This window comes from Pseudophryne corroboree, chromosome 4 (genome assembly GCF_028390025.1).
Source record: "Pseudophryne corroboree isolate aPseCor3 chromosome 4, aPseCor3.hap2, whole genome shotgun sequence".
NCBI classification, from domain to species: domain Eukaryota; kingdom Metazoa; phylum Chordata; class Amphibia; order Anura; family Myobatrachidae; genus Pseudophryne; species Pseudophryne corroboree.
The window spans coordinates 617569772-617594225 of NC_086447.1; the positions used below are offsets into that span (position 1 = coordinate 617569772).

Genomic DNA, 24454 nt, shown 5'->3' on the forward strand with positions numbered 1-24454 from the left:
CCAGCAGGACTCACTGTAAAATAAAAAACCTAAGCTAAACTTTTCTAAGCAGCTCTTTAGGAGAGCCACCTAGATTGCACCCTTCTCGGCCGGGCACAAAAATCTAACTGGCTTGGAGGAGGGTCATAGGGGGAGGAGCCAGTGCACACCACCTGATCCTAAAGCTTTACTTTTTGTGCCCTGTCTCCTGCGGAGCCGCTATTCCCCATGGTCCTTTCAGGAACCCCAGCATCCACTAGGACGATAGAGAAATAATAAACCTAACATAAAGTATTTTCCAAGAAACTCAGTAGAGCTCCTCAGTGACCAGTCTCTCTGGGCACAGAATCTAACTGGAGTCTGGAGGAGGGGCATAGAGGGAGGAGCCAGTTCACACCCCTTTTAAAGTCTTAAAGTGCCCATGTCTCCTGCGGATCCCGTCTATACCCCATGGTTCTTGAAGCATCCCCAGCATCCTCTAGGACGTATGAGAAAAGGGGAATCTGTCCGCTGTAATGTGCAAAAGGGGCTCTACCTGGGGTAGTGGCGCTACTGTGCAGCCACAGGTCTCTGCATGCAATGTTGGGACAGCAGGCACTTCTCTCCGTTAGGCCACGCCCCCTAATCACCCGCGAATCGCGGCACTTCGCCTGGGCCGTGAGCCGGCCCTGGCAAGGGAAGGTGGGCGGGCAGCGCTGTTGAACTGAGCCTGGGTGCAGGAGGGGCTGAACACAGCCATATCCTGCTGCTGCTCAGTCCCTGCAAGGAGCGGAGGTTGTGATGTGCGGTCTTTCAGCTGACCGCACATCGCTCCTCCTGAATATCGGCGGCGCCTCTCATATTTTGGGGGGCAGTTCCGATGCCTCTGTTTATAACCGAGGTCACCCAGAGTCAGTATGGAATAAGGAAATCACAGAGGTCCACCTAGCCGGGACACAATCTGCTGAGAATGAGATACAACTGTACAGCAGTCATGTATTAAAGTGTAAGCAACTGTGTTACATTACTGCAGCTCCCATGGCTGCAACGCTTGCTTCCCTTTCCCTCACAATTGTAGTAATACTACAGTCGTGCTGTGTGTGTAATACTGCCATGCGTGATTGTAATATAACAGGAAGAGCTCTATCTCCTCAGCTCAGGAAGAGGAGGAGATTCAAGATACACTGTATATGTAGAATAGTTATCATGGTTGCTCCGTGAGGACACCTAACTAACAGGGATCATGGATGCAGAGGGCGCCAGGACAAGGAGAGAGGGGGAGGACTGGGAATGCAGTTCCGTCCACCCTGCTGAGGTGACCCGGGATTCCCAGTCTGAGCACACGGTTGAGGTGACCCGGGAGGACAAGCTGCTACTCATTAAAGGTGCAGTACTGTATGCACAGCAGCCCGCACACTTGTACGCAACATGGCATTTTCTTGTTAAAAACATGAAGTGATCGCTGTTGTGAGGTCGAATGTTGGATCCCAGCAGCCTGTGTCCAAAAACCTGTGACCCAAGGTGCACTGACGTATTATATATTCTTTGGTCAGGTCAAGGATCGTAGAAAATGTTTACTAGATGCATACCTCCCAACATGACCCTCTCTCCAGGAAGGACACAATGTTCTGCTCCTGGACTTTTCTCTTCATGTATGATTGCCATCACCTGTGTTGAACAGGTTAATGGATAAGAAAGGTGTTTCACCACAGGTGAGGGCAATCATACATTAAAAGGGAATTCAAGGAGCAGAGCATTCTGTCCCTCCTGGAGAGGGTTATGTTGGGTGGTATGTAGATCATGGTAACTATAGAAACTTAGGGGTAAGAAGTGTTGGTATGGGGGAGAAGTGGCATCATTGCATGTTATGTACTCTGATACTTCTCCCACATGTATGAATGCGGCAGTGTGTGCTGCATGACAGGAGCCCTGTCTATATCGGCGCTGCTAAATACGAGATAGCGGGACAATGTATGAATGGTCAGTGCCACTGACCATACCTACACCTGCGGCTATTAATTTCGACAGCTGCAGGTGTCGTTTCCCCCATCACCAGAGCTGGGACAGTCCCTGGCTGTGGCGGCTGCACAGGAGATCGGCCTGGAGGAGAAATACAACGCATCGTCACTATACTGATGCGCTGTGGTCTCTGGCGAGGATCACTAGGGGCTAGTTTTCGCACCCCCACTCCGGAAAATGGGATGGTAATAGTGGCACAATGTGTGCTGCAATAATACGGGTGGTCTTCAGTATGCCGGCGGTCGGGCTCCCGGCGACCAGCATAACGGCGTCGGGAGCCCGACAGCCGGCATACCGACACTTATTCTCCCTCGTGGGGGTCCACGACCCCCCTGGAGGGAGAATAAAATAGTGTAGCGCGCCACCGTGCCCGTAGCGTGGCGAGCGCAGCGAGCCCGCAAGGGGCTCATTTGCGCTCGCCACACTGTCGGTAAGCCGGCGGTCGGGCTCCCGGCGCCGGTATGCTGGTCGCCGGGAGCCCGGCCACCGGCATATCGTAGTGAACCCAATAATACACCTCCCCCCTAAATTCTCTAATATACAACAGATGGGGGAAAAAATAAAATAAATGAGATTATATATATATATATATATATATATATATATATATATATATATATATTTTATTTCTCTTACGTCCTAGAGGATGCTGGGGACTCCAAAAGGACCATGGGGTATAGACGGGATCCGCAGGAGCTTGGGCACACTGAAAAGACTTGAAGTGGGTGTGAACTGGCTCCTCCCTCTATGCCCCTCCTCCAGACCTCAGTTAGACTTTGTGCCCAGGACTGACTGGACACTCTCACTAGGGGAGCTCTCCTGAGTTTCTCTGGAAAAGACTTTGTTAGGTTTTTTATTTTCAGGGAGACCTGCTGGCTACAGGCTCCCTGCAGCGAGGGAGTGAGGGGAGAGAAGCAGACCTACTTCTTCTTAGTTTAAGGGCTCTGCTTCTCAGCTACTGGACACCATTAGCTCCAGAGGGTTCGATCACTTGGTACGCCTAGCTGCTCGTTCCCGGAGCCACGCCGTCACCCCCCTCACAGAAGCCAGAAGAAAGAAGTCGGGTGAGTATGAGAAGAACAGAAGACTTCAGGACGGCAGAAGACTTCAGTAAAGGTACAGCGCATGCTCCCACACACACATTTCCTCCAGCACTCGCAGGGCGCTGGGGGGGGGGCGCCCTGGGCAGCATGTTACTGGGTCTTCTTAGGCCGGCAGATGCTTGATCGGTGCATTGGCACCGTTTTCGGGACCCCCGTCGGCATTTTAGAGTTTTTGAATTTGGCAAGCTGAAGCGCGCTGGGAGGGGGCGGAGCTTAGCCGCGCGGCTCACAGGCACCATTTTCTCCTCGCATGCAGGCAGGAGACGCTGGTCCGGGACCTCCACGAGCTCCGTTAACGTAACGGGGAGCCTATCGGGGGGGGGGGACGACGACACAGTAGCTGGTGCATAATTGGTATATTGGGCAGCGCTGGTACATATATTTTCGTTGGTGGGATATATGGGCGCTGGGGTGTGAGCTGGCATACTCCCTCTGTGTTTTTCTGCCCAGACTTCCTTGTGGGCCTGTCCCCTGGCTGAGGCATTGTATGTGTGTGTCGGTGGGTCGATACTAGGTGTCGACATGTCTGAGGCTGAATGTTATTCACCAGAGGAGGTTATGGGGGGGGGCAGATGCGGGTCTGGAGTTGGCTCTGTCGACGCAGCCGACACCTGACTTACTTGCACTGTTGAATACAATTAATTCTAATGTGACTTCTTTATCAAAGAGATTAGATAAATCTGAATCACAGACACAGGTGTGGAAAAAATCCATGGAGGATGCTTTGTCACAGGTACAGACCCCGTCGGGGTCGATAAAGAGGCCGTTTACTCAAGTGGTAGATACTGATACCGACACGGATTCTGAGTCCGATGTCGACTTCACTGAGGCTCCTTTACATCCTAGATTAGTTAAGAGTATTCAGTACATGATTGTGGCTATAAAAGATGTGTTACGCATTTCTGAGGAACCTGCCGTACAGGAAACAAGGATTTGCTTGTTTAAGGAAAAGAAACCTGAGGTGCAGTTTCCCCCCTCTCATGAGATGAATACTCTTTGTGAAAAGGCTTGGGAGTCGCCGGACAAGAGGTGGCAGATTCCCAAGAGGATTTACATGGCGTATCCTTTTCCATCTGTTGATAGGGGAAAATGGGAGGCGTCTCCTAATGTTGATAAAGCTTTATCTCGTTTGTCTAAGAAGGTGGCGCTTCCGTCTCCTGACATGGCAGCTCTCAAGGATCCGGCGGATCGCAAGCTGGAGACGTCTCTGAAGTCCATTTTCACTAATACGGGTGCAATGCTCAGACCTGCTGTGGCGTCGGTATGGGTGAGTAGTGCTATTGCTAAATGGGCTGAGAATTTAGCTGCTGATATGGATACCCTTGATAAAGATACTGTTCTTTTAACTCTTGGTTATATCAAGGACGCTGCAGATTACCTGAAGGATGCGGCGAGGGATGTTGATCTCTTGGGGTCAAGAGCCAATGCCATGTCGATTTCGGCCAGGAGGGCTCTGTGGATCCATCAATGGAATGCTGATGCCGATTCCAAAAGAGCTATGGAGGCGTTACCCTTCAAAGGTAATGTCCTGTTTGGGGAAGGCTTGGCGGACCTGGTTTCTACCGCGACGGCGGGTAAGTCCTCGTTTCTTCCCTATGTTCCCACACAACACAAAAAGCCACAACATCAGCAGATGCAGTCCTTTCGTCCAAATAAATACAGGCTGTTACAATCCTGAGCACTCATGTTTTGTTATTGTTATAATTACCTTTGCTTCAGTTTGTGGAACTACAGGTCACAGCTAGCTCCTGCATAGTTGTCTCCCAGTGCCTTTGCTCCTGCACTCAGCAACTGACTTCACAGGTGTCTGGATTCTGTAATTAAAGCTCGTTACCTGAAAACTACTATTCAGCTTGTCAGCCTGCTCAGTCTGCACTGCAGCTGCATGTTATATCAATTACTGGGGGCCTGTCTGGTGCTCACAACTGATTGGTCCAGCCTGTTCTTTTAAGCCTCTCAATCCCAAGAAGCTTTGCCAGTTATAGCTACTCCATGTGGTGTTCTGCTCTCTGGTTCCTCTCTGGTCTCAGTTCATCTGTCCAGTGGGTATTGCCTTGTTCCAGTATTGAATTCCAGCTTCAACATCTTGCTGACGACTTTATTCTGCCGACTGCCGTTACCCTGTCTCCAAGTGTCTGCACCCCAGTCCGTCCGTGTGCCGCTACCTCCTGTGTCACCCCTGGAGTGCCTGCTGCTGTTCCATCTCCACGGCCCCAGCGTACCATCTGGCCGTGTGCACCCTGCCACCTTCTCCAGTTCCTGTTTGTTCCTGTGTATCCCTGCGGCTGATCATATACAACACCTCTACCATAACTCTAGTCAAGTTCAGGTATCAAGTGACCCAGACAGGGTGCCGCGACCTGCACGTCGGAAGCCGCGAAGCCCATATCCCCTTGCGGGGTTCCTTGGTGAAAACCTTCCGGCGTGTTAGACTCCGCGCCTCTGTTCTGGGTAACGTCAACCACTTGGTACCTGATCCCGAATTCCGGATTCTGCACCAGTTCCTGACACAGGCGAAGAAAAGGTTCGTCCTTTCTCGCTTCAAAAGGTAGAGGAAGGGGAAAGAAGTCGCCTGCAGTGTCAGGCGCCCAGGACCAGAAGTCCGCCCCTGCCGCTACCAAGTCCACAGCATGACGCTGGGGCTTCCCTGGGGGAGTCCGTGCCGGTGGGGGGCCGTCTGCAGTTCTTCAGTCGGGTCTGGGTCCAATCGGACTTGGATGCGTGCGTTCTAGAGATTGTATCTCAGGGCTACAGGCTGGAGTTTCAGGAGACGCCCCCTCACCGGTTTTTCATGTCGACCCTGCCAGTGTCTCTTCCGGACAGGGAGGTCGTGCTGGCAGCAATACAAAAGTTGTGTCTCCAGAGGGTCATTGTTCCCTTTCCCCTGTTTCAGCGGGGCGAGGGGTTCTACTCGAGCCTCTTTGTGGTGCCGAAACCGGACGGTTCGGTCAGACCGATTCTGAACCTAAAATCCCTCAATCCATACTTGAAAGTTTTCAAGTTCAAGATGGAATCTCTTCGAGCGGTGATTGCCAGCCTAGAAGGGGGGGATTTTATGGCGTCAGTGGACATAAAAGATGCCTACTTACACGTCCCGATTTATCCTCCGCATCAGGCTTTCCTAAGGTTTGCGGTACAGGATTCTCATTACCAGTTTCAGACGTTGCCGTTTGGGCTTTCCACGGCCCCGAGGATTTTCACCAAGGTCATGGCAGAAATGATGGTTCTCCTTCGCAGGCAAGGGGTTACAATTATCCCGTACTTGGACGATCTCCTGATAAAGGCGAGGTCCAAGGAACGCTTGCTGAGGATTGTGAGTTTGGTACTGTTGGTGCTCCGGCAGCACGGTTGGGTGCTAAATTTGCCGAAATCTCAGTTGGTTCCGGCCACTCGGCTGTCATTTCTGGGCATGATTCTGGACACGGAGTTACGAAGAGTATTTCTTCCAGAAGAAAAAGCTCTAGAACTGCAGTCGATGGTCAGGGAACTTCTGCGGCCGATGAGTGTGTCCATCCATCAATGTACTCGGGTACTGGGGAAAATGGTTGCGGCGTACGAAGCCATTCCATTTGGCAGGTTTCATGCCCGGGTGTTTCAGTGGGATTTGCTGAGCAAATGGTCCGGGTCTCACCTGCACATGCACCGGAAGATAAGTCTATCTCCCAGAGCCAGAATTTCTCTCCTGTGGTGGATGCAAAGTTCTCACCTCCTGGAAGGTCGCCGGTTCGGTATCCTGGACTGGGTACTTCTGACAACAGATGCAAGTCTCCGGGGCTGGGGTGCAGTCACCCAAGGAAGAAACTTCCAGGGAAGATGGTCGCTCCAGGAAGCGTGTCTCCACATAAATGTTCTCGAGTTAAGAGCCATTTACAACGGCCTGCTACAAGCAAGAAGCCTTCTTCAGGGTCGACCTGTCCTGGTACAGTCAGACAACATCACAGCGGTGGCACATATAAACCGTCAAGGCGGAACAAGGAGCAGAGCGGCAATGGCGGAGGCCACAAGAATCCTTCGCTGGGCAGAACAACACGTGAGCGCCCTGTCAGCAGTCTTCCTACCGGGTGTGGACAACTGGGAAGCAGATTTCCTCAGCAGACACGATCTCCATCCGGGAGAGTGGGCTCTTGACCAAGAGGTATTTACAGAGGTGACAAAGCGTTGTGGAATAACGTTAATCGACATGATGGCGTCTCGTCTCAACAAGAAGCTTCCGAGGTATTGTTCCAGGTCAAGAGACCCCCAAGCCAGTACAGTGGACGCCCTGGTGTCTCCGTGGGTGTTCCGCTTCCTCTAAGAGAGGACCTGTTGTTGCAGGGTCCATGCGTGTTTCCAGACTTACTGCGGCTGCGTTTGACGGCATGGAAGTTGAGCGCCAGATCTTAGCTCATAAGGGTATTCCCGGGGAGGTCATTCCCACTCTCATTAAGGCTAGGAAGGAGGTTACGGCGAAACATTATCACCGTATTTGGAGAAAGTATGTTTCCTGGTGTGAGATTAAAATGGCTCCTGTGGAAGATTTTCACTTGGGTCGTTTTCTCCATTTTTTGCAGGCAGGTGTAGATGCAGGCCTGAAATTAGGCTCCATCAAAGTGCAGTTTTCGGCTTTGTCTATTTTCTTTCAAAAGGAATTAGCTGTCCTCCCAGAGTTTCAGCCTTTTGTGAAAGGAGTAATGCATATCAATCCTCCGTTTGTGGCTCCATGGGATCTTGACGTGGTTTTACAGTTTCTCATGTCTTCCTGGTTTGAACCTTTGCGTAAGGTTGAGTTGAAGTTTCTCACTTGGAAGGTTGTCATGCTGTTGGCGCTGGTGTCTGCCAGGCGGGTGTCTGATTTGGCGGCTTTATCTCATAAGAGTCCGTACTTGATTTTTCATTCAGATAGGGCAGAATTGCGGACTCGTCAACAATTTTTGCCGAAGGTGGTGTCTTCGTTTCACATTAACCAACCTATTGTGGTGCCGGTGGCTACGGATGCTGTGGCGGTTCCAAAGTCTCTGGATGTGGTGAGAGCTTTGAAGATCTACGTCGCCCGTACGGCTGTTGCCAGGAAAACGGAGGCGCTGTTTGTCCTGTATGCTGCTAACAAGATTGGTCATCCTGCTTCAAAACAGACTATTGCACGCTGGATTTGTAGTACGATTCAGCATGTCACAACTGAGGGCCTGAGCTGACGGGAGGCAGCCTCAGTTGTAGGGGCTGAGATGTACCGGAACCTGGGAGGTTGTATCAGACCCCTGGACATGTAAGTAACATGAATAATAACTGCCCGAAGGCGTGACCACGACAACTTGGATAAAAGTCAATGATGTTTATTATGACAACTCCGCAACACAGCAGCAGTAAAAGAAAACGTAAAAGTCAGCAAAGAATAAATACAGTTCCTGGGTACTACAGGATGGCAGGAGCCACAGGGCACTGGTAGTGTGAGATAGTTCTTATGATCTTCTAGATGGAAAGTCCTTACCAGGCCCGACTGTAGCAATGGAGATAACCCAGGATTGTGCCAGCTGGTGTTCCAGGAAAAGCTGGGTTGCTGAAGATAAAACAGCTGCTGTGGATACTGGCTGGAACCAGACTGTTGTTAGCACGGAGTGGATACTGGCTGGAACCAGTTAAATAATAAATGAACTTGGGAGCGATGAAATATGAACTGAAATGTGGAACTTGAGAGCGGAGAAATAATAATACCGGTGGAGAGTGGTAAAGTGTAGAAAGGACACCGGCCCTTTAAGGGAAGCTGTACTCTGCTGGAAGCTGAGCTGGAAGCAGGTAAAGTTGTAGCTGGAAACAGATGAATCCACAATGGATTGGAGAGTCAGGCTACACCGCAGGTGGAATGCTGGTGCGGGTCTCTATGGTGGAAGTCTTGAGACAGGAGCTGGAACCTGGAAGACAATCACAGGAGAGAGACAAACAGGAACTAGGTTTGACAACCAAAGCACTGACGCCTTCCTTGCTCAGGCACAGTGTATTTATACCTGCAGCAAGGAAGGGATTGGCTAAGCAATTATGCAGATTATCAATACTGAGAACAGATTGGTGGAAATGATCAGCTGACAGAATCCAAGTTGGCTGCGCCCATGCAGACACTTGGAGGGAAGTTTGGTTTGTAATCCATGTGGTAATGAAAACAGTAATGGCGGCGCCGGCCACCGGAGACAGGAGGCGCCAGGCTGACAGATGCTCATCCAACCACGCGGACACAGCGGAGGCCGCGGCTGACGTAATCGCCACTCAGACACTCTGCATGCAGAAGTTCAGGGACGGCGGCGGAGGCCGCGGGAGACGCCATGCCAGGTGTAATATGGCGTTTACTGTGACAGCGTCCCAGAGTGACAGGAGAGGATACAGGAATGTACACATCAGGATAACAGATGGGATCCGGTCCTGGAGCGCTGAGCCAGCCTTAGGAGGCATCTGATGGGTAAGAAATGGCGTCCAGATACCCGGATCGTGACACAGCAGGCTCATTCTTCGGCCGGACTACCCGTGCCGAAGTCAGTAAAAGCCCATTCTACCAGAAAAGTGGGCTCGTCTTGGGCGGCTGCCCGAGGCGTATCGGCTTTACAGCTTTGCCGTGCGGCCACCTGGTCAGGGGCAAACACTTTTGCTAAGTTCTATAAGTTTGATACCTTGCTGGCTGATGAGGACCTTGCGTTTGCTCAGTCGGTGCTGCAGAGTCGTCCGCACTCTCCCGCCCGGTCTGGAGCTTTGGTATAAACCCCATGGTCCATTTGGAGTCCCCAGCATCCTCTAGGACGTAAGAGAAAATAGGATTTTGGTACTTACCGATAAATCCTTTTCTCCTAGACTGTAGAGGATGCTGGGCGCCCATCCCAGTGCGGACTGTTGCTGGCAATGTATTCTTGTTGGTTAACTTGGTTTATGCACGGATAGTGTATTTCTGGTTTTCAGCTTGTTGCTGTTATTATTTCATACTATTATCTGGTTTACTATTACTCCGGTGATACGGTATGTTTGTGGTGTGGGCTGGTATGTTTGTAGCCCTTAGTTTACACAAAAATCCTTTCCTCGAAATGTCCGTCTCTCCTGGGCACAGTTCCTATAACTGAGGTCTGGAGGTGGGGCATAGAGGGAGGAGCCAGTTCACACCCACTTTAAGTCTTTTCTCTGACGTCCTAGTGGATGCTGGGAACTCCGTAAGGACCATGGGGAATAGACGGGCTCCGCAGGAGACTGGGCACTCTAAAAGGAAGATTAGGTACTATCTGGTGTGCACTGGCTCCTCCCACTATGACCCTCCTCCAGACCTCAGTTAGATTTCTGTGCCCGGCCGAGCTGGATGCACACTAGGGGCTCTCCTGAGCTCCTAGAAAGAGTTTATTTTAGGTTTTTTATTTTACAGTGAGACCTGCTGGCAACAGGCTCACTGCATCGAGGGACTAAGGGGAGAAGAAGCGAACCTACCTGCTTGCAGCTAGCTTGTCCTTCTTAGGCTACTGGACACCATTAGCTCCAGAGGGATCGACCGCATGGAACTGGCCTTGGTGTTCGTTCCCGGAGCCGCGCCGCCGTCCCCCTTACAGAGCCAGAAGCAAGAAGAGGTCCGGAAAATCGGCGGCAGAAGACTTCGGTCTTCACCAAGGTAGTGCACAGCACTGCAGCTGTGCGCCATTGCTCCTCATGCACACTTCACACTCCTGTCACTGAGGGAGCAGGGCGCTGGGGGAGGGGGGGGGGGCGCCCTGAGGGCAATATATGACACCATGGCTGGCAAATCTACATCATATATAGTCCTAGAGGCTATATAGATGTAAAATTACCCCTGCCAGTATTCCAGAAAAAGCGGGAGAAAGTCAGTTGAAAAAGGGGCGGGGCTTCTCCCTCAGCACACAGGCGCCATTTTCTCTTCACAGTGCAGCTGGAAGACAGCTCCCCAGGCTCTCCCCTGTAGTTTTCAGGCTCAAAGGGTTAAAAAGAGAGGGGGGGGGCACAAAATTTAGGCGCAATATTGTTTCTCTGACGTCCTAGTGGATGCTGGGAACTCCGTAAGGACCATGGGGAATAGCGGGCTCCGAAGGAGGCTGGGCACTCTAGAAAGATTTCAGACTACCTGGTGTGCACTGGCTCCTCCCACTATGACCCTCCTCCAAGCCTCAGTTAGAATTCGTGCCCGGCCGAGGTTGGATGCACACTAGGGGCTCTCCTGAGCTCTTAGAAAGTATAGACTTAGGTTTTTTATTTTCAGTGAGACCTGCTGGCAACAGGCTCACTGCAGCGAGGGACTAAGGGGAGAAGAAGCGAACTCGCCTGCTTGCAGCCGGATTGGGCTTCTTAGGCTACTGGACACCATTAGCTCCAGAGGGATCGACCGCAGGCCCAGTCCTTGGTGTTCGGTCCCGGAGCCGCGCCGCCGTCCCCCTTACAGAGCCAGAAGCAAGAAGATGGTCCGGAAAATCGGCGGCATGAAGACTCTGTCTTCACCAAGGTAGCGCACAGCACTGCAGCTGTGCGCCATTGCTCCTCTCACACTTCACACTCCGGTCACTGAGGGTGCAGGGCGCTGGGGGGGGGCGCCCTGAGGCAGCAATAATAACACCTTGGCTGGCTAAAATACCTCAATATATAACCCCAGAGGCTATATATGAGGTAAATACCCCTGCCAGAATTCCATAAAAAGCGGGAGAATAGGCAGCGAAAAAGGGGCGGAGCCTATCTCCTCAGCACACTGGCGCCATTTTTCCCTCACAGCTCGGCTGGAAGGAAGCTCCCTGGCTCTTCCCTGCAATATAAAGAGGGAAAAGAGAGGGGGGGCATTAAATTTGGCAGTATATATACATATATTATATGAAAAGCAGCTATTAGGGACATAACTCAGTTAGTCCCTGTGTGTGTATGTATGTGTGTGTGTATATATATATATATATATATATATATATATATATATATATATATATATATATATATATATATATATATATATATATATATATATAGCGCTCTGGTGTGTGCTGGCATACTCTCACTCTGTCCCCCCAAAGGGCTTTTTGTGGGTCCTGTCCTCTGTTGAGCATTCCCTGTGTGTGTGTGGGGTGTGTCGGTACGGCTGTGTCGACATGTTTGATGAGGATAATGAGGTGGAGGCGGAGCAGATGCATTTTGAAGGGACGTCACCCCCTGCGGGGCAGACACCCGAGTGGATGAACTTATGGAAAGAAATGAGTGCACGTATAGATTCTTTACATAAGAAATTTGACGACATGCCAAATGTGGGACAGCCGGGATCTCCGCTCGTGCCTGTCCAGGTGCCTCAGGGGTCGTCAGGGGCTCTAAAACGCCCGCTACCTCAGTTTGCAGACCCGGATACTGATAACAGTGTCGACGACGATGAGTCAAACCTAATGCCTGTCAGGGCCATTCACTGCATGATTGAGGCAATGAAAGAGGTGTTAAACATTTCTGATTTACATCCAGGTACCACAAAAAAGGGTATTATGTTTGGAGAGAAACTACCCGTAGTTTTTCCCCCATCAGATGAACTAAATGAAGTGTGTGAAGAAGCGTGGCTTTTCCCTGATAAAAAATTTGTAATTCCTAAGAAGGTACTAATGGCGTTCCCTTTCCCGCCAGAGGATAGGTCACGTTGGGAAACACCACCTAGGGTGGATAAAGCGCTCACACGTTTGTCAAAAAAGGTGGCACTACCCTCTCAGGATACGGCCGCCCTTAAGGAGCCTGCTGATAGAAAGCAGGAGGCAATCCTGAAGTCTGTATACACATTATACTTAGACCAGCTATTGCGTCAGCTTGGATGTGCAGTGCTGCCGCTGCATGGTCAGAAAAACTGTCAGAAAGAGAGGCACATGGAAGTTTTGCCTTATAAAGGGGAGGAATTATTTGGGGATGGTCTCTCCGACCTAGTTTCCACAGCAACGTCTGGGAAGTCAGCATTTTTACCCCATGTTCCCTCACAGCCTAAGAAGGCGCCATTTTATCAGGTTCAGTCCTTTCGGACCCAGAAAAGCAAGCGTGGAAAAGGAGTGTCTTTTCTGTCTAGAGGCAGAGGTAGGGGAAAAAGGCTGCAACAGACAGCAGGTTCCCAGGAACAAAAGTCCTCCCCCGCTTCCTCTTCCAAGTCCGCCGCATGACGGTGGGGCTCCACAGGTGGAGCCACGTACGGTGGGGGCCCGCCTCAGAAATTTCAGCGATCAGTGGGCTCGCTCACAGGTGGATCCCTGGATCCTTCAAGTAGTATCTCAGGGATACATGCTGGAATTCGAGGCGGCTCCACCCCACCGGTTCCTAAAATCTGCCTTGCCGATTGCTCCCTCAGACAGGGAGGCGGTGCTAGCGGCAATTCACAAGCTGTATTCCCAGCAGGTGATAATCAAGGTACCTCTACTTCAACAAGACCGGGGGTTAGTATTCCACACTATTTGTGGTACCGAAGCCGGACGGTTCGGTGAGACCCATTTTAAATTTGAAATCCTTGAACATGTACATAAAAAAAATTCAAGTTCAAGATGGAATCGCTCAGGGCGGTTATTGCAAGCCTGGACGAGGGGGATTACATGGTTTCCCTGGACATCAAGGATGCTTACCTGCATGTCCCCATTTACCATCCTCACCAGGAGTACCTCAGATTTGTGGTACAGGATTGCCATTACCAATTCCAGACGCTGCCGTTTGGACTCTCCACGGCACCAAGGGTATTTACCAAGGTTATGGCGGAAATGATGATACTCCTTCGAAGAAAGGGAGTTATAATTATCCCGTACTTGGACGATCTCCTAATAAAGGCACGGTCCAAAGAACAGTTGTTGGTGGGAGTAGCACTATCTCAGGAAGTGCTGAACCAGCACGGCTGGATTCTGAATATCCCAAAGTCACAGCTGGTCCCGACGACACGTCTACTGTTCCTGGGGATGATTCTTGACACAGTCCAGAAAAAAGTGTTTCTCCCGGAGGAGAAAGCCAGGGAGTTGTCTTCTCTAGTCAGAGACCTCCTGAAACCAAAACAGGTATCGGTGCATCACTGCACGCGGGTCTTGGGAAAGATGGTAGCTTCTTACGAAGCAATTCCATTCGGCAGGTTCCATGCCAGAATCTTTCAGTGGGACCTGTTGGACAAGTGGTCCGGATCGCATCTTCAGATGCATCGCTTGATAACCCTGTCTGCAAGAACCAGGGTGTCTCTTCTGTGGTGGCTGCAGAGTGCTCATCTTCTGGAGGGTCGCAGATTCGGCATTCAGGACTGGGTCCTGGTGACCACGGATGCCAGCCTGCGAGGCTGGGGGGCAGTCACAAAGGGAAGAAACTTCCAAGGACTATGGACAAGTCAGGAGACTTCCCTTCACATAAATATTCTGGAACTAAGGACCATCTACAATGCCCTAAGTCAAGCAAAATCCCTGCTCCTACACCAGCCGGTGCTGATCCAGTCAGACAACATCACGGCAGTCGCCCATGTGAATCGACAGGGCGGCACAAGAAGCAGGATGGCAATGACAGAAGCCACAAGAATTCTCCGATGGGCGGAAAATCATGTACTAGCACTGTCAGCAGTGTTCATTCCGGGAGTGGACAACTGGGAAGCAGACTTCCTCAGCAGACACGACCTCCACCCGGGAGAGTGGGGACTTCATCCAGAAGTCTTCCAAATGATTGTACATCAGTGGGATCGTCCACAGGTGGACATGATGGCGTCCCGCCTAAACAAAAAACTAGAGAGGTATTGCGCCAGGTCAAGAGACCCTCAAGCGATAGCTGTGGACGCTCTGGTGACACCGTGGGTGTACCAGTCAGTTTATGTGTTCCCTCCGCTGCCTCTCATACCAAAGGTATTGAGAATAATAAGAAAGCGAGGAGTAAACACAATTCTCGTGGTTCCGGATTGGCCAAGAAGAACATGGTACCCGGAACTTCAAGAGATGATCTCAGAGGACCCGTGGCCTCTGCCGCTAAGACAAGACCTGCTACAGCAGGGGCCCTGTCTGTTCCAAGACTTACCGCGGCTGCGTTTGACGGCATGGCGGTTGAACGCCGGATCCTGAAAGAAAAGGGCATTCCGGAGGAAGTCATTCCTACGCTTATTAAAGCCAGGAAAGAGGTTACAGCAAATCATTATCACCGCATATGGCGGAAATATGTTGCATGGTGTGAGGCCGAAAAGGCCCCAACTGAGGAATTTCAACTAGGTCGATTTCTGCATTTCCTGCAAGCAGGAGTGAATATGGGCCTAAAACTGGGTTCCATTAAGGTACAGATCTCGGCTCTATCGATTTTCTTTCAGAAAGAACTAGCTTCAGTACCTGAAGTTCAGACATTTGTAAAGGGAGTGCTGCATATTCAGCCCCCATATGTGCCTCCTGTGGCACCTTGGGATCTCAACGTGGTGTTGAGTTTCTTAAAATCACATTGGTTTGAACCACTAAAAACCGTGGATCTGAAATATCTCACGTGGAAGGTGGTCATGTTATTGGCCTTGGCTTCTGCCAGGCGAGTATCAGAATTGGCGGCTTTGTCTTATAAAAGCCCTTATCTGATTTTCCATATGGATAGGGCAGAATTGAGGACTCTTCCCCAGTTTCTCCCTAAGGTGGTGTCAGCGTTTCATTTGAACCAGCCTATTGTGGTGCCTGCGGCCACTAGGGACTTGGAGGACTCCAAGTTGTTAGACGTGGTCAGGGCCCTGAAAATATATGTTTCCAGGACGGCTGGAGTCAGAAAATCTGACTCGCTGTTTATCCTATATGCACCCAACAAGCTGGGTGCTCCTGCTTCTAAGCAGACTATTGCTCGTTGGATTTGTAGTACAATTCAACTTGCACATTCTGTGGCAGGCCTGCCACAGCCCAAATCTGTCAATGCCCATTCCACAAGGAAGGTGGGCTCATCTTGGGCGGCTGCCCGAGGGGTCTCGGCTTTACAACTTTGCCGAGCTGCTACTTGGTCAGGGGCAAACACGTTTGCAAAATTCTATAAATTTGATACCCTGGCTGAGGAGGACCTGGAGTTCTCTCATTCGGTGTTGCAGAGTCATCCGCACTCTCCCGCCCGTTTGGGAGCTTTGGTATAATCCCCATGGTCCTTACGGAGTTCCCAGCATCCACTAGGACGTCAGAGAAAATAAGAATTTACTCACCGGTAATTCTATTTCTCGTAGTCCGTAGTGGATGCTGGGCGCCCATCCCAAGTGCGGTTTATCTGCAATACTTGTACATAGTTATGGTTAACTAAATCAGGTTATTGTTGAGCCATCTGTTGAGAGGCTCAGTTGTTTCATACTGTTAACTGGGTTTCATATCACGAGTTGTACGGTGTGATTGGTGTGGCTGGTATGAGTCTTACCCGGGATTCAAAATACTTCCTTATTGTGTACGCTCGTCCGGGCACAGTATCCTAACTGAGGCTTGGAGGAGGGTCATAGTGGGAGGAGCCAGTGCACACCAGGTAGTCTGAAATCTTTCTAGAGTGCCCAGCCTCCTTCGGAGCCCGCTATTCCCCATGGTCCTTACGGAGTTCCCAGCATCCACTACGGACTACGAGAAATAGAATTACCGGTGAGTAAATTCTTATTATATACAAGCAGCTATTGGGAAAAATTCACTCAATATAGTGTTAATCCCAAAATTATATAGCGCTCTGGTGTGTGCTGGCATACTCTCTCTCTGTCTCCCCAAAGGGCTGTGTGGGGTCCTGTCCTCAGTCAGAGCATTCCCTGTGTGTGTGTGTGTGTGCGGTGTGTCGGTACGGCTGTGTCGACACGTTTGATGAGGAGGCTTATGTGATGGCAGAGCAGATGCCGATAAATGTGATGTCGCCCCCTGTGGGGCCGACACCAGAGTGGATGGATAGGTGGAAGGTATAAACCGACAGTGTCAACTCCTTACATAAAAGGCTGGATGACGTAACCGCTATGGGACAGCCGGCTTCTCAGCCCGCGCCTGCCCAGGCGTCTCAAAGGCCATCAGGGGCTCAAAAACGCCCGCTCCCTCAGATGGCAGACACAGATGTCGACACGGAGTCTGACTCCAGTGTCGACGAGGTTGAGACATAAACACAATCCACTAGGAACATCCGTTACATGATCCCGGCAATAAAAAATGTGTTACACATTTCTGACATTAACCCAAGTACCACTAAAAAAGGGTTTTATGTTTGGGGAGAAAAAGCAGGCAGTGTTTTGTTCCCCCATCAAATGAGTGAATGAAGTGTGAAAAAGCGTGGGTTCCCCCGATAAGAAACTGGTAATTTCTAAAAAGTTACTGATGGCGTACCCTTTCCCGCCAGAGGATAAGTTACGCTGGGAGATTTCCCCTAGGGTGGATAAGGCGCTCACACGTTTGTCAAAAAAGGTGGCACTGCCGTCTTAGGATACGGCCACTTTGAAGGTACCTGCTGATAAAAAGCAGGAGGCTATCCTGAAGTCTGTATTTACACACTCAGGTACTAGACTGAGACCTGCAGATAGTGCTGCTGCAGCGTGGTCTGTAACCCTGTCAAACAGGGATACTATTTTGCGAACATAAGACGTCGTCTTATATATGAGGGATGCACAGAGGGATATTTTGCCGGCTGGCATCCAGAATTAATGCAATGTCCATTCTGTCAGGAGGGTATTAGAGACCCGACACTGGACAGGTGATGCTGACTTTAAAAGGCACATAGAGCCTTATAAGGGTGAGGAATTGTTTGGGGATGGTCTCTGGGACCTCGTATCCACAGCAACAGCTGGGAAGAAAAATTTTTACCTCAGGTTTCCTCACAGCCTAAGAAAGCACTGTATTATCAGGTACAGTCCTTTCGGCTTCAGAAAAGCAAGCGGGTCAAAGGCGCTTCCTTTCTGCACAGAGACGAGGGAAGAGGGAAAAAGCTGCACCAGTCAGCCAGTTCCCAGAATCAAAATTCTTCCCCCGCTTCCTCTGAGTCCACCGCATGACGCGGTGGCTCCACAGGCGTAGCCAGGTACGGTGGGGGGCCGCCTCAAAAATTTCAGCGATCAGTGGGCTCGCTCACAGGTGGATCCCTGGATCCTTCAAGTAGTATCTCAGGGGTACAAGCTGGAATTCGAGGCGTCTCCCCCCCGCCGTTTCCTCAAATCTGCCTTGCCGACAACTCCCTCAGGCAGGGAGGCTGTGCTAGAGGCAATTCACAAGCTGTATTCCCAGCAGGTGATAGTCAAGGTGCCCCTACTTCAACAAGGACGGGGTTACTATTCCACACTGTTTGTGGTACCGAAACCGGACGGTTCGGTGAGACCCATTTTAAATTTGAAATCCTTGAACACATACATAAAAAAATTCAAGTTCAAGATGGAATCGCTCAGGGCGGTTATTGCAAGCCTGAAGGAGGGGGATTGCATGGTATCCCTGGACATCAAGGATGCTTACCTACATGTCCCCATTTACCATCCTCACCAGGAGTACCTCAGATTTGTGGTACAGGATTGCCATTACCAATTCCAAACACTGCCGTTTGGACTCTCCACGGCACCGAGGGTCTTTACCAAGGTAATGGCAGAAATGATGATACTCCTTCGAAAAAAGGGAGTTTTAATTATCCCGTACTTGGACGATCTCCTTATAAAGGCGAGGTCCAAGGAGCAGTTGTTGGTCGGAGTAGCACTATCTCGGGAAGTGCTACAACAGCACGGATGGATTCTATACATTCCAAAGTCACAGCTGGTTCCTACCACACGCCTACTGTTCCTGGGGATGGTTCTGGACACAGAACAGAAAAAAGTGTTTCTCCCGCAGGAGAAAGCCAAGGAGCTGTCATCTCTAGTCAGAGACCTCCTGAAACCAAAACAGGTATCGGTGCATCACTGCACACGAGTCCTATGAAAAATGGTAGCTTCTTACGAAGCAAAATTCCATTCGGCAGGTTCCATGCAAGAACCTTTCAGTGGGACCTCTTGGACAAGTGGTCGGGATCGCATCTTCAGATGCATCGGCTGATAACCCTGTCTCCAAGGACCAGGGTATCTCTACTGTGGTGGCTGCAGAGTGCTCATCTTCAAGAGGGCCGCAGATTTGGCATACAGGACTGGGTCCTGGTAACCACGGATGCCAGCCTTCGAGGCTGGGGGGCAGTCACACAGGGAAGAAATTTCCAAGTACTTTGGTCAAGTCAGGAGTCGTCCCTACACATAAATATTCTGGAACTGAGGGCCATTTACAATGCCCTAAGTCTGGCAAGGCCTCTGCTTCAAAACCAGCCGGTACTGATCCAATCAGACAACATCACGGCAGTCGCCCATGTAAACCGACAGGGCGGCACAAGAAGCAGGATGGTGATGGCAGAAGCCACAAGGATTCTCCGATGGGCGGAAAATCACGTCTTAGCACTGTCAGCAGTGTTCATTCCGGGAGTGGACAACTGGGAAGCAAACTTCCTCAGCAGACACGACCTACTCCCGGGAGAGTGGGGACTTCATCCAGAAGTCTTCCAACTGTTGGTAAACCGTTGGGAAAGGCCACAGGTGGACATGATGGCGTCCCGCCTAAACAAAAAACTAGATATTGCGCCAGGTCAAGAGACCCTCAGGCAATAGCTGTGGACGCTCTAGTGACACCGTGGGTGTACCAGTCGGTTTATGTATTCCCTCCTCTGCCTCTCATACCAAAGGTACTGAGAATAATAAGAAAACGAGGAGTAAGAACGATACTCGTGGTTCCGGATGGGCCAAGAAGAGCTTGGTACCCAGAACTTCAAGAAATGATATCAGAGGACCCATGGCCTCTACCGCTCAGACAGGATCTGCTACAGCAGGGGCCCTGTCTGTTCCAAGACTTACCGTGGCTGCGTTTGACGGCATGGCGGTTGAATTCCGGATCCTAAAGGAAAAGGGCATTCCGGAAGAAGTCATTCCTACTCTGATAAAAGCCAGGAAAGAAGTAACCGCAAACCATTATCACCGTATTTGGCGAAAATATGTTGCGTGGTGTGAGGACAGGAAGGCCCCAACAGAGGAATTTCAGCTGGGTCGTTTTCTGCACTTCCTACAGTCAGGGGTGACTATGGGCCTAAAATTGGGTTCCATTAAGGTCCAGATTTCGGCTCTGTCGATTTTCTTCCAGAAAGAACTGGCTTCACTGCCTGGAGTTCAGACATTTGTAAAGGGAGTGCTACATATTCAGCCCCCTTTTGTGCCTCCTGTGGCACCTTGGGATCTCAACGTGGTGTTGAGTTTCTTAAAATCACATTGGTTTGAGCCACTTAAAACTGTGGATTTGAAATATCTCACGTGGAAAGTGGTCATGTTATTGGCCTTGGCTTCGGCCAGGCGTGTGTCAGAATTGGCGGCTTTGTCATGTAAAAGCCCTTATCTGATTTTCCATATGGATAGGGCAGAATTGAGGACTCGTCCCCAGTTTCTCCCTAAGGTGGTATCAGCTTTTCACTTGAACCAACCTATTGTAGTGCCTGCGGCTACTAGGGACTTGGAAGATTCCAAGTTACTGGACGTAGTCAGGGCCTTTAAAAATTTATATTTCCAGGACGGCTGGAGTCAGGAAAACTGACTCGCTTTTTATCCTGTAGGCACCCAACAAAATAGGTGCTCCTGCTTCTAAGCAGACTATTGCTCGCTGAATTTGTAGCACAATTCAGCTGGAGCATTCTGCGGCTGGATTGCCGCATCCTAACTCAGTAAAAGCCCATTCCACGAGGAAAGTGGGCTCATCTTGGGCGGCTGCCCGAGGGGTCTCGGCTTTACAATTTTGCCGAGCTGCAACTTGGTCAGGGGCAAACACGTTTGCTAAATTCTACAAAATTGATACCCTGCCAGAGGAGGACCTTGAGTTCTCTCATTCGGTGCTGCAGAGTCATCCGCACTCTCCCGCCCGTTTGGGAGCTTTGGTATAATCCCCATGGTCCTTACGGAGTTCCCAGCATCCACTAGGACGTCAGAGAAAATAAGATTTTACTCACCGGTAAATCTATTTCTCGTAGTCCATAGTGGATGCTGGGCGCCCGTCCCAAGTGCGGATTGTCTGCAATACTTGTATGTAGTTATTGCCTAACTAAGGGTTATTGTTGAGCCATCTGTTGAGAGGCTCAGTTATATTTCATACTGTTAACTGGGTGTAGTATCACGAGTTATACGGTGTGATTGGTGTGGCTGGTATGAGTCTTACCCGGGATTCAAAATCCTTCCTTATTGTGTCGGCTCTTCCGGGCACAGTATCCTAACTGAGGTCTGGAGGAGGGTCATAGTGGGAGGAGCCAGTGCACACCAGATAGTACCTAATCTTTCTTTTAGAGTGCCCAGTCTCCTGCGGAGCCCGTCTATTCCCCATGGTCCTTACGGAGTTCCCAGCATCCACTACGGACTACAAGAAATAGATTTACCGGTGAGTAAAATCTTATTTTCAGTGTGCCCAAGCTCCTGCGGATCCCGTCTATACCCCATGGTCATTTTGGAGTCCCCAGCATCCTCTACGGACTAGGAGAAAAGGATTTATCGGTAAGTACCAAAATCCTATTTATATATATATATATATATATATATATATATAGATAGACAGACCCTGGTGCTACTTACCTGATGAAAAGGCTGCCATGCCTTGAAACGTCGTAAGATACCTGCCTTTTGTTTTGTTTGACACGATGTAATTTGATGTCACTATGCTTTGAATACAAATATCTTTTTTTTGCACAAGTCCATGGAGTGCCGCCTCATTTCCTTCGCCGCTAACACCTGAGCCACAGGTGGGGAAGGATACCTCCTCTGCATTATCATTAGGAGGGCACCCTGGCATTGATTTATTCATTGTTTTCTGAGTGCCGGATGTTATATATATATATATATATATATATATATATATATATATATATATATATATATATATTTCTTCTCGGAAGCTGTGCTTAAATGGTAGAGAAACCGTATCCTTTTTAAACAATCCGATTTGAGTATGCATTTCACTTGATGAAGGGAAAATGCCCCAAGAACAAGCAGGAACTGAAGACATTTGCAGTAGAGGCCTGGCAGAGCATGGTATCCGTTCAGATGGTCGACCATGTTATGGTCGACCACAATTGGTCGACATTGACATGGTCGACATGGACACATGGTCGACATATGGAAAGGTCGACATGAGTTTTTTTTTCTTTTCTCTATCGTCCTAGTGGATGCTGGGGTTCCTGAAAGGACCATGGGGAATAGCGGCTCCGCAGGAGACAGGGCACAAAAAGTAAAGCTTTAGGATCAGGTGGTGTGCACTGGCTCCTCCCCCTATGACCCTCCTCCAAGCCTCAGTTAGGTTTTTGTGCCCGGCCGAGAAGGGTGCAATCTAGGTGGCTCTCCTAAAGAGCTGCTTAGAAAAGTTTAGCTTAGGTTTTTTATTTTACAGTGAGTCCTGCTGGCAACAGGATCACTGCATCGAGGGACTTAGGGGAGAAGAAGTGAACTCACCTGCGTGCAGGATGGATTGGCTTCTTTGGCTACTGGACATTAGCTCCAGAGGGACGATCACAGGTACAGCCTGGATGGTCACCGGAGCCTCGCCGCCGGCCCCCTTGCAGATGCTGAAAAGAGAAGAAGGTCCAGAATCGGCGGCAGAAGACTCCTCAGTCTTCTTAAGGTAGCGCACAGCACTGCAGCTGTGCGCCATTGCTCTCAGCACACTTCACACGGCAGTCACTGAGGGTGCAGGGCGCTGGGGGGGGGCGCCCTGGGCAGCAATGAAAATCCTTTTTTTGGCAAAAAATACCTCACATATAGCCTCCGGGGCTATATGGAGATATTTAACCCCTGCCAGAATCCATTTTTAAGTGGGAGACGAGCCCGCCGAAAAGGGGGCGGGGCCTATCTCCTCAGCACACAGCGCCATTTCCTCACACAGTTCCGCTGGTCAGGAAGGCTCCCAGGCTCTCCCCTGCACTGCACTACAGAAACAGGGTTAAATCAAGAGAGGGGGGGCAAAATTTGGCGAAATTGTGATTTTATAAAAGCAGCTATAAGGGAGCACTTATTATAAGGCTATCCCTGTAAAATATAGCGCTTTGGTGTGTGCTGGCAAACTCTCCCTCTGTCTCCCCAAGGGGCTAGTGGGGTCCTGTCCTCTATCAGAGCATTCCCTGTGTGTGTGTGCTATATGTCGGTACGTGTGTGTCGACATGTATGAGGACGATGTTGGTGAGGAGGCGGAGCAAATTGCCTGTAATGGTGATGTCACTCTCTAGGGAGTCGACACCGGAATGGATGGCTTATTTATGGAATTACGTGATAATGTCAACACGCTGCAAGGTCGGTTGGCGACATGAGACGGCTGGCAAACAAATTAGTACCTGTCCAGGCGTCTCAAACACCGTCAGGGGCGTTAAAACGTCCTTTTACCTCAGTCGGTCGACAGACACAGACACGGACACTGATTTCAGTGTCGACGGTGAAGAAACAAACGTATTTCCCTTTAGGGCCACACGTTACTTGTTAAGGGCAATGAAGGAGGTGTTACATATTTCTGATACTACAAGTACCACAAAAGAGGGTATTATGTGGGATGTGAAAAAACTACCTGTAGTTTTTCCTGAATCAGATAAATTAAATGAAGTGTGTGATGATGCGTGGGTTCCCCCCGATAGAAAATTATTGGCGGTATACCCTTTCCCGCCAGAAGTTAGGGCGCGGTGGGAAACAGCCCTTAGGGTGGATAAGGCGCTCACACGCTTATCAAAACAAGTGGCGGTACCGTCTATAGATAGGGCCGTCCTCAAGGAGCCAGCTGACAGGAGGCTGGAAAATATCATAAAAAGTATATACACACATACTGGTGTTATACTGCGACCAGCGATCGCCTCAGCCTGGATGTGCAGAGCTGGGGTGGCTTGGTCGGATTCCCTGACTAAAAATATTGATACCCTTGACAGGGACAGTATTTTATTGACTATAGAGCATTTAAAGGATGCATTTCTATATATACGAGATGCACAGAGGGATATTTGCACTCTGGCATCAAGAGTAAGTGCGATGTCCATATCTGCCAGAAGATGTTTATGGACACGACAGTGGTCAGGTGATGCAGATTCCAAACGGCACAAAGGTGTATTGCCGTATAAAGGAAGAGGAGTTATTTGGGGTCGGTCCATCGGACCTGGTGGCCACGGCAACTGCTGGAAAATCCACCGTTTTTACCCTAAGTCACATCTCTGCAGAAAAAGACACCGTCTTTTCAGCCTCAGTCCTTTCGTCCCTATAAGAGTCATATCTGCCCAGGGATAGAGGAAAGGGAAGAAGACTGCAGCAGGCAGCCCATTCCCAGGAACAGAAGCCTTCCACCGCTTCTGCCAAGCTCTCAGCATGACGCTGGGACCGTACAGGACCCCTGGATCCTACAAGTAGTATCCCAGGGGTACAGATTGGAATGTCGAGACGTTTCCCCCTCGCAGGCTCCTGTAGTCTGCTTTAC

At 50.1% G+C, this 24454-nt stretch overlaps 1 protein-coding gene across 2 annotated transcripts in view; it reads left to right on the forward strand.

Moving 5' to 3' along the window:
- The first annotated feature begins 1113 nt into the window (after positions 1-1113).
- The window catches only part of TMEM242 (transmembrane protein 242), a 117341-nt gene continuing 94000 nt past the window's right edge, over positions 1114-24454 (forward strand). For both annotated transcript variants that reach the window (XM_063917667.1, XM_063917668.1), the window contains exon 1: positions 1114-1343. In XM_063917667.1, the coding sequence (XP_063773737.1) occupies positions 1202-1343 (142 nt within the window). In that variant the 5' untranslated portion in view covers positions 1114-1201. The remainder of the gene's footprint in view (positions 1344-24454) is intronic.